The sequence below is a fragment of the Accipiter gentilis genome, chromosome 20 (genome assembly GCF_929443795.1).
Source record: "Accipiter gentilis chromosome 20, bAccGen1.1, whole genome shotgun sequence".
NCBI lineage: Eukaryota > Metazoa > Chordata > Aves > Accipitriformes > Accipitridae > Astur > Astur gentilis.
In genome coordinates, this window is record NC_064899.1 from 13,035,424 (window position 1) to 13,045,270 (window position 9,847).

Below are 9,847 nucleotides of genomic sequence, written 5' to 3' on the forward strand. Positions count from 1 at the left end.
TACTCATCATACTAAACCCAATACTTGTTTACTTTCTGGCATTTCTTCATTGCCTTGCACAACATTGATTTCTGCCACTTTTTAGAAGACTCGACCCACTCCGTTCCTGTAATCAGCCTTGCAGCAAACTGCTTAGCACACAGTACAGTTTCCTTCCCTTCCTCCACTCCCCTTCCCCTGTCCCCCAGGGTCTTACAGTTGTTGCCACCACTTTCTCCTTCTTCCACCACCCAACAGCAGCTCAGCTGCCTTCTGGGACAGCAGAGTGACAACGACTGTGCCATGTTTGCCCCCATTGTATTTTTTCACTCCATCCTTACTTGAGCCCTCCAAGTGGGGTTGTTTCAGTCCTTGCCCTCCCTCAGTACATGCAAGTACTGTGCACTAACTCTGTGTTTTGCAGTGTTTCTCTCAAACGATTCCCAGCCGTGGCTGCAATGAGATTTCTACACCAACACAACCAGTGGGGTATCCACTCCTTACCCTGAATAGTCCTTCATGGCTTTGCTTCTCTCTAGGCTCCTAATGATCTTCAGTCTGAAGCTGGACACCCAGTGTCTAATTCAATCACTAAGCTTGACGTTTTACATTAATGTACCATATTTGAAACCCAGGAGTCACAGCTGCACAAAGCCGGAGAGAAGAATCAGGCCTACAATATCTGCTTATATCCAGAAACCAAACCCAAGCATTCTAGTTGTGTAACCTTTTTACCAGTCATTTATTTTAAACAGACCAGTTGTCTCCACAACACCAGAAGACCATTGGAATGGGTAAACTGTTCTGCTGTCCTGTCAGTAGATTATTGTGGTGTAACAATAGAGCTGAGATTTTAAATCCATTGTGCTTTTGAAACGGCTAAAACTGAAAAGTGACAAGGTCAACAAAGAGGACAAAATTACATAAGATCTTTTGGGGATGTGGTAGAAAGGAGCTTTGAGTAGGCGGCAACAGCCTGGACGTACGGGAGAAGGAAAGGGAGGTGCAAGCAGTAATATATTTCTAAATTTATTCATTGCTTAACACACAAACGCAGAACCTGACTGAGGACAAGACCTAAGTCTTCTCTCTCACAGGATCAGAGGTAAATATTTAAACTGATTTAAGTAACTTTTCTGAAGCTTTTAAAAAGTGATTTGTAGTTTGCATGACTGTATAGGTAAATTATAATATACCAGTGTTGTAGTGCATTATTCTTGCCTCTTGTTTTTCTAGATGTCAACCCTTCGAGAAAATAAATCTGTGAGGCTAATGAAAACTGCTAATTTCAGGCAGAATTGATCACAAGAAGGATGGTTTTCTTAGGGCAGTAACTGTCTTATAAATTAAAATCTTCAGTTTGATAAAGGAGTCCCATACTTCAGGTGAAGAAAAGGCTATTTTCATTCGGCAAAGGCACAGTACTTCATGTTATCAGGCCAGGGACTCAGAGGAGTATTCATTAGCGGAAAACAGAGCAATCTCCATCCTGATGCTCTCTTGGTTGTGTTCTCCAAGGAAAGAAAATCACTCTGTGGTACAGATTTGGTACTGACAGCACACTGACTGTCAAAAGAACTGTAGTAGTTTGGCAACGGTAAATACCTGTAGAATTCAGAGATTGCCCCACAATTTCTGTTGCTCCATTCCGTAAATATAAACAACAACAACAACAACAATAACATTTCTGGTCTCTTGACTGGAAAACAACATGAGGCAGATATCTTCAAGTCTGGAATTCTCATAACCTCAAGGAATCTCCTAGTTTCTGGGGAAAATAATGAATAAAACTCCATCAATCTAAAAGCAAATAATAGCTTTGCTATTCATACTACTCAGAATAGGTGGCTGGCCAGGAAAAGCACATGAGCCTAAGAATTATGCTTAAATTCTTCTCAGTATCAGCTCTCAATTCTATACAGATCCAAAATGAAGTAGTGGGAAACTTGGGCATGTTGTGAACCTACGTACTAAAACTGCATTTAAATTCCCCTGGGAGCATTGCTTTGTTAAATAATTAGTTAAGGACAAAAAAGAAGAAAAATAGGCAGCTTACAAATCTGCATCTTTTTGAAAACCAAAGGCAGAAAGAAACACAAAGAAAACTGCAGCTGTATAAAAGAGGACATATGTACAATTATAGGAAAATATTATCTGGTTAATGAAAAAAAAACTAAAAGAAATTGCTGCTCCTAACAGGTGGCAAACAACATCTGTGTGGAAGATAAAACATACAACTAGGCTATTAGTTTTAGTGAGTGCCAATACATTGTATTGCACATTTAACATTTCTCCCTAATATGCACTGCATAAATAATTTTAATAATTCAAATAGTACAATTCTGTCTCTTGCCTCTTTCCAGGTTGTAGCAATGGAACTGGTCTCAACATCAGTTGGCAAGCTTACAATTGATCTTTTCAACAAGCTGAATGAGACCAACAAGGGCAAAACCATTTTCTTTTCCCCTTGGAGCATATCATCTGCTCTGGCGCTGATGTACCTGGGTGCAAAAGGCAATACAGCAAGAGAGATGGCAGAGGTAGGTTGCTCTGCAAAGCACACACCCCATACAATACCTGGCTCTTGTACTGGCTGCAAAATTTAGTGTTAGAAAAACTTGCCACCACAATGACAAGGAACCATGGGACACCACAGAACATAACAAGTGAATGGTAAATTTTATTCATTTCATAGCAGGTTCCCCACTTCTCCACTAAGAGAAAATGTTCTGTGGGTATCGCACACTGAGCACAGAGGTTCTCTGAACCTGACTTCTAAACTATTCTACACCTTCTAATTTATCCTGTGATTCTATGATTCTGTTACAGATGAGATATTCCCTTTGAGAAGCAAACAGCTGATGTCAGTAGCTCCTAACTAATTGGCAGGAGGCTTGCAGATCCCAGCACCCTCCCTCTCTCCCCTGGCCAGGATGCCTCTTTCTATCTTGATTTATGCTTTCCTAAACAACTGCCTGACAATCCAGCAGGAAAAAAAAGAAGGGCTTTAGTATCTCCACATCCCCCGATCCAATACTTCCTAATGCTACACGGGCACATTGCTGGCTCAGAGGGAGCTGTGGTGCTCAGCACTACCCAGCACTCTCCTCTGTGTCACCGCGCGCCCGCTCAGATGCCTTTGTACCATTATCGTGGGGAGAACCGTTTGGGTTTGCCAAACGCATTGCTATTGCTGAAAGCAACAGCTGTGGAAAAGGGTTCAGCCCTGCAGTGTGCAGGCAGGAGCACTGCGTCGATGCTCTGGGAGGGGGACAGTGCTGCTCGTTTTTACTCTGCGGGGTTTACATATACTACAGCTTCAGCATCCCTTTGATTAGTCACCTAAGCAGCAGATGATAGCACAGTGAGTTCTCACAAGGAGCAAACCAAGACAACCATTTGATCCCCATTTGACTTTAAGTCACAGCAGTTCCTTTATGCCTATTTCATACCTGTTGAAACTCTGCTTGCAGGTTCTTCATTTCACTGAAGTGGCAGGAGCTGAAGGCTCTTCTTCTGTGGCCAGACCTTCTCGGGGGAGACCAAAGAGAAGAAAAATGGTATCTCTTAGAACTGAAATCCCAAGATAAAGAATCGCCAGCATCAAAATGTCCAGATACAGCTTTAGGAGTCCAGCATTCCTTGTCTGCACTCCTCTTTAAAGTACAAACCCCAACATACTTCACAACAGGTTCAAGTTCAGTTCCTTTCACTCACTCAGGCTCTGAGTAGCATGGAAGAACAAGTCACTGGGATAGTCTGGAAGGTTTGCTATATGGCAAATCAATTAATCCAGTCATAAACAGAGCCCTGCAAATAGCGGTGGTGGTAAACTTGGAAAAAAAAAAAGTAAGAGAGAGGGAACCAAATCCTTCTCCAACATACATCACATCATAGCATGTTTTGAAAACTTCATCCAAAAATGCAATTGTTGAATGTATGATTTCTCTTTCCCAGGATCCTGAGTACAAGCAAGCTGAAGATATCCATGCTAGCTTCAAAGAGGTCACGACTGCCATCAACAAACCCAGAAGCACCTACTCGCTGAGAAATGCCAACCGCATTTATGTGGAAAAAACCTTCCCATTACTCCTTGTAAGTTAAATCTCAGAGAGAAGTAAGAAAAGGGGCAAAAAACATTTCTCATTTTAATTACTTGCCATCAGTAGAACAGGTTTGAAGCTGACCCTGAATACTGCAAATAAGAGCCCTGGATTCCCATGATAACTGGAGAATATCATTTGGTCTGCTCACAGTATTTAAGGATGCATTACCCTTTGACCGAAGTGCAGGGATTCCTTTTTACGCAACATGGCTTTATTATTGGAAATCCCCAAATCTACAATTGTAAATGAGACATTCAAATAAGCACATTCATGGAATGTATACAGCCTTCCTCGCTTCTCCAAATAAAAGTGGGAACAAAAGAAGGGAACTTTCTGTTCTTTTGTTATTTCTTAACTGTTAGCTCACAGTCAAACAGAGAGTAACAGGCAAGATGCTACAGTCCTCTAGGCCCAAGAAGCTATTAGGAAGTCCAAGAGCTAACAACTTCCCCTTGGGACTGAAAAATCCTGTATGGTATAAAACTTCCTTTTTTGTTGTTTTTGGTTTTGTTTCTATTTTTCTTCTTTTCTTTTTTTTTTTTTTCAGACATACATACAGCTCAGTAAGAACTACTACAAAGCAGAGCCACACAAGGTTAACTTTAAGACAGCAGTGGAACAATCCAGAAAGGAAATCAACACTTGGGTTGAAAAACAAACTGAGGGTAAGCTGAGCTCAATCCCAACCCGACGTCTTTCCCCTCCTATTGTCAGCCTGCCATTCCCTTTGGGCAGGCGCCCTTGCTTCCCCACGTGCTACTGCAGCAGCCAGGTCATGCCTTCTGATATGGACTGTAGGCAGAGATGCAGTGGGAGGACAGAGAAAAAGCAGCACTTAAGCAGCTTCAAATACCTGACCCAGACCTCAGTGAGCTCCTTGGGGAGACTCCCATTGACTCTGCTGTGCTCTGCATCAGCTGCTCCTCAAGCACGACTGCTGCCCTGGTGCTGCACCCATGCACCACAGGCAGAGCAGACGGAGGGGAGAAAGACCTCTGCTGACCAGTGTGCCCCAAGGCAGGGAGGGGAGCCTACCTAGCTGTACCATACTGCACTGGCCAGAGGTGCTGGCCTCCTTTTACCTGGCATAACCAGCTGGTGAGGCAATAGATGGCTTTCTGCTTCCAGCTGCTTGCCATAAAGCTGTGACTTTTTGGGGGGAAGGAGTCGATCCCTGTCAGCCAGGAGAAGAACTGGGCAGAAAACAGCTTTGGAAACTGTAAATAAACTAACCGATTTGTATCAGGGGAGTAATTTAGGGAGTAGGGCATGGAGGCATGGACTTCTTCACTAAGGAGTTGAACTGAGAGAAAAAACAATCAAAACATCCTCACTGTGCTACACTGGAATGACACCTGACTCTTCTGATTTCAAAAGGCAAAATCAAGAATTTGCTGAGTCCACAAGATGTGGGAAACGCCACCAAACTGGTCCTGGTAAATGCCATTTACTTCAAGGCGGAATGGGAAATGAAATTTCGGGCAGAAAATACAGAACTGCAACCCTTCCGACTGAGCAAGGTAAGCTTCTCCGGTACCCTTCTTACCGTAAACAGCCTGGTGACAACAGCTACTGCTGAAATCTTTCCATTTCATAAGTCTTTTAGGTATCCCCATGGTAACTAGACTCTCTGTGAATAGCTGGTTACAGCAAAATGTGTCACTGCTCAGCTCACTGCAACACTAAGATGCCGCTCATGTAAATGTTAATGTGCTCTAGATACCAGCTACCATTTCCAAAAGCACTAGAGTCACTTAGGACATTTTTGTAAAACAGTGCTAAAAGGGCAGATATTAAAAAATTATGATTTTGAGAGTCCAAGCTTCATGCACAGGAACTCTATGCCATGTCATGGGTGAGTATGGTACCTGGGCCTCTGTGCTGCACAGCCTAGCTGGGCGCAAACATACCTGCTCAAATACAGCTGCAACAGGGTACCCTGAGTGGGTGCATGGTTGGGCGAGACTAGAAGAAATGTTAGTGGCATGTATCCAGAAGAGATGTCAATGAACTCACATCAAAAGACAAGAGCTCTGTGCAATTTCCACCAACTGTAGCTTCTGCCTTCTGATGAGCACATATACATCAGCTGCTTCCCTGAATGAAGGGTCGTAGATGTTAAGAGAGGTTACATGCTCCTGCAAAGATGACTGCTTGCCAGGAACTCCCCTCTTCATTAGCCCCTTTGCTCAGACATTAGTGTTATCTTCTGTTAAGGCTTGTGACATAAAGTGCAATCAGCTAGTCACTTTTTATGGCCAGAGAGAAGAGACCACAGAAAAACCGCACACCACTTGTCCTTTTAAACTCTGCTGTAGTGTTGTAAGGCCACGTCCCATACCTGCTCCATCCCCTCATTCCTTGCAGACATTTCTAACTCTCTTCCTCCCTCCTCTGGGTGCTGCTCTGCATGTTTAGGGGAGAAGAGAAAAATCAGTCTGTTCAGCCCCCAACAAAATGCTCTGGGACAAACACCAAGATAAGCAATATTGTCCAGTCAAGAAAACCTTTGGAAAATGAATGACAGATCACTGTTGTAAAAGCTGCTTACAAAAGTTTCCTCTCCCTTCACTGCACTGAGTCATCACCATCCTGCCTTTCAAGGAATGATTTCTTACTTAGAAACAAATACTTTACAGAACAAGACCAAGCCTGTGAAGATGATGTACATGAGACATACATTTCCAGTTCTTATCATGGAAACAATGAATTTCAAAATGATTGAGTTGCCGTATGTGAACCACGAACTCAGTATGTTCATCCTCCTTCCTGATGACATCAAAGACAGCACTACGGGTCTTGAACAGGTAAAGAAGTATGCTACATCTATTTTGTATCACCACCCAGTCATTAAAAAAAAAGGACAGGCTGGCAACCATATATCCCCCTTGGAGGATATGCTGTTTGATCTCCTCCACTGAATTAATTTCCTTTAATAGTTATCTAATCCCAAGAAAGTCCCTCCACGTTGAGTGCTCTTCGTTAAGAACTGAAGACAGTCAACACTGTGCATAATCAGATGCTTAGGTCTTCAACAGCCCCATGACTGACACCCAATACTACATGATCTGTAAGGGTTAAATCTCCCTTCATTGCACATTCAGGAGGGACAGTACTGCACAAGTAGTCACAGACTCTTCCTGAGATAATAGACACCTCTTCTCCATGGCCTGGAAGTTTATTCACCATCTTGTTCTCATTCTGTTTGCTCCCCATGCCCCTGCTCCCCCCTATTTGTTCGCTGTCTGAAAAACTAGGATTTTGGTGAGACTGCATTTGCTGCAATAATGAGATCTGGCACTGTAGTTACTACAATTGCAAGACTGTTAAATTCTTGGCGTCTATCATGTCAAGAATATCATTCATTGCTCTTCTCCATTTAGTCTGAGCTGAACCCTGGTGACGTAGTGCCCAGGACACAGAGTGGCAGTGAAAGATTTTGCTGGAAGCAATTTGTTTTAAAATTGCCAAGGGAATACGTGCAATATTAACACCTGTTTCTATGGAACTGGACCAAACCGTGTCAGTTGCACAGCTGACAATCTCCTGGCAATTACCTTCACATCAAGACTGAATTAAAAGAGAGGAAAGAACTACCTCAGGGGATGGCAGCTGCAGGTGTTGAGTGCCTTATCTTTCTTTTGCATTGAATTTGGCAGGGGTGGTACTCAAAACTTTGCAGCATTAAGTCTCAAATGTTTGTTGTACACCCTGCCTCTGATCATCAGTAAAAGCAATTTATACTTCATGTTTTCAGATAAATGTTAAATTTGCCATTTTGAAAGTGTTTAATTCATTAAATTGCCATACAATTGATTAATTCATAGCTAATTAATTGTTTTCTCCTTGCAAACAACTCCCTTCTCTTTCTTAAACGATAGCTGGAAAGAGAGCTGACATATGAGAAGCTGTCTGAATGGACTGATTCCAAGAAGATGACCGAAACTGCCGTGGATCTGTACCTACCCAAGTTCACAGTGGAGGAGAAATACGACATGGGTGACTATCTGCACAGCATGGGAATGCACAGTGCCTTCAGCAGCAATGCTGATTTCAGTGGAATAGCTGAGAAGGGTCATTTGCTGATCTCCAAAGTTATTCACAAGTCTTTTGTTGCAGTTGATGAGAAAGGCACTGAGGCAGCTGCTGCTACTGTAATTACAGGACTAACAAGTCCATATTTTCCCCATGTTCTGAAATTTAAGGTTGACCACCCTTTCCACTTCTTCATCAGACACAACAAATCCAAGAGTATCCTCTTTTTTGGCAGGTTCTGCTCTCCCTAGAATGAGTTATTACTTGCTCCCAGACAGCACCCAAGGTTCACTGTTCAATGGAAAAATGTGAACTGCAGCGTTAAAAGCTCAACGTTAAGCCATGTAGCCACATGTACTGAAATATATGTCCTTTTTCCCCCCAAGCCCCACCCCCGCCAGTAAGGCAGCAGCCAGAGACCACCCTGTGCCTCAAAGATCATCCCTCTACTGCTCCTTTCCATTGTACTAATGAGAAAGCCCTCCACAGAAAACAGAGTGCAGAATTTTGCTTCCTTGCATCACACCTGCTCTTCTGGATTTGTTGTTCGAGAGTAAGGTGGAGCCATAAAAGCCCTCTGCACACAGGCCATCATCTAGCCCCATGCCAAGTGCTGACTTCAAGGGAAATGCAGTTCATCCTCTTAAATGTCCCAGAAAGGAAAAAAATCCCCGAAAGAAAAAACCAAACCCGTAGAATTCTATAGGCTCTCTTTTCCCCACTGGGAAACCTGCATTTGCATTACAATGCAGTTTCCTTATGTTTATTTCAAATTTAAAGACTGTTGGAAATAATCAAAATTTAATACAAGTCCAGAATAATCTCAAAATGCCCCTTATCTTCCCCTGTCTTCTCACCATGTGTATATACTCACATTACATTCATTCTCTCCTGCCTTTGCAGCTTCATGAAAAAATGAGGTGGCAAGGGAAAATGGTCCAGCCTTTAACATTTAATTGCTGACTTCTAATCACCTTGCTTTCTTCCCTGCATTTTCCTAAACTTTGTAGGTTAAGGTTGCTGAGAGTTCCAATCAGCAAAAATGCTAAGAAAACTATGAGCAACATGCTTCTTGCTACCTCTTATTGATATGCAATCTAAAACCTCCAGAACTCCAATCTGCTTGATTTAACCTAATTAAATTAGGTTAAATTAAATGTAATTAAATTTAACCTGTTTCCTGGCTAATATCTGCACAGTTTCGTAGCTACCTGGATCATTGATAAGTGTATGACTTATGTAATGATTTATGATTAATTATGTAACTTATGAGTGCATCTCAGCAAAGATAGTCAGGTATTGACAGAAACACCAGTGAGATTTTGACTGATGCTTTACTTCATAATTTTACCATGATCCGCATTTAATCCAATAAATGAACTTGGAGTTGTGTTTGTGTTATTCAAGACACTGACTTACCTGGTTCTCTTAGAGCATCATGTAAGGTGCATGGCTGGAGCACGTTTCCATTCTTGCCACTCCACATCAACCCGACTGACAAAGCTGACACAGATGACACAATTAGTGTCTTATTTCCACTAGGCTTCAAACAGCCCTGAAAACACTGTTATTCAGCATGATATCCAAGGCATTTACTAAACATACCAAATCAAATTAAACTCTGTGATGAGCAAGTTTTTGCTCACTGAGTCAAGGCATTTGAACCTTTCTTTTTAAGATTTCAGTTTCCCATTTTTGACCACTGCTTATTGCACTATCACCCCTCA

The 9,847-nt window shown here is 42.3% G+C and overlaps 1 protein-coding gene across 2 annotated transcripts; it reads left to right on the forward strand.

Moving 5' to 3' along the window:
* The first annotated feature begins 977 nt into the window (after positions 1–977).
* Positions 978–9,526, forward strand: LOC126048682 (heterochromatin-associated protein MENT-like). 2 transcript variants are annotated; one of them, XM_049823973.1, is made up of 8 exons: positions 978–1,084; positions 2,343–2,519; positions 3,453–3,539; positions 3,937–4,074; positions 4,633–4,750; positions 5,463–5,605; positions 6,725–6,892; positions 7,967–9,526. In XM_049823973.1, the coding sequence occupies exons 2-8, from the start codon at positions 2,352–2,354 to the stop codon at positions 8,369–8,371; spliced, it is 1,227 nt and encodes a 408-aa protein (XP_049679930.1). In that variant the 5' UTR covers positions 978–1,084; positions 2,343–2,351; the 3' UTR covers positions 8,372–9,526. The 2 variants fall into 2 exon arrangements, with proteins under 2 accessions (XP_049679930.1, XP_049679931.1); XM_049823974.1 differs by having other exon boundaries at positions 1,016–1,084; positions 2,315–2,519.
* The last annotated feature ends 321 nt before the right edge of the window (positions 9,527–9,847 follow it).

Coding starts and splice junctions, on each gene's coding strand:
- LOC126048682 (XM_049823973.1), top strand. CDS start 2,352: ATGGAACTGGTCTCAACATCAGTTGGCAAGCTTACAATTGATCTTTTC. Junction 2,520..3,452: donor CAGCAAGAGAGATGGCAGAG/GTAGGTTGCTCT, acceptor CTCTGCTTGCAG/GTTCTTCATTTCACTGAAGT. Junction 3,540..3,936: donor GACCAAAGAGAAGAAAAATG/GTATCTCTTAGA, acceptor TCTCTTTCCCAG/GATCCTGAGTACAAGCAAGC.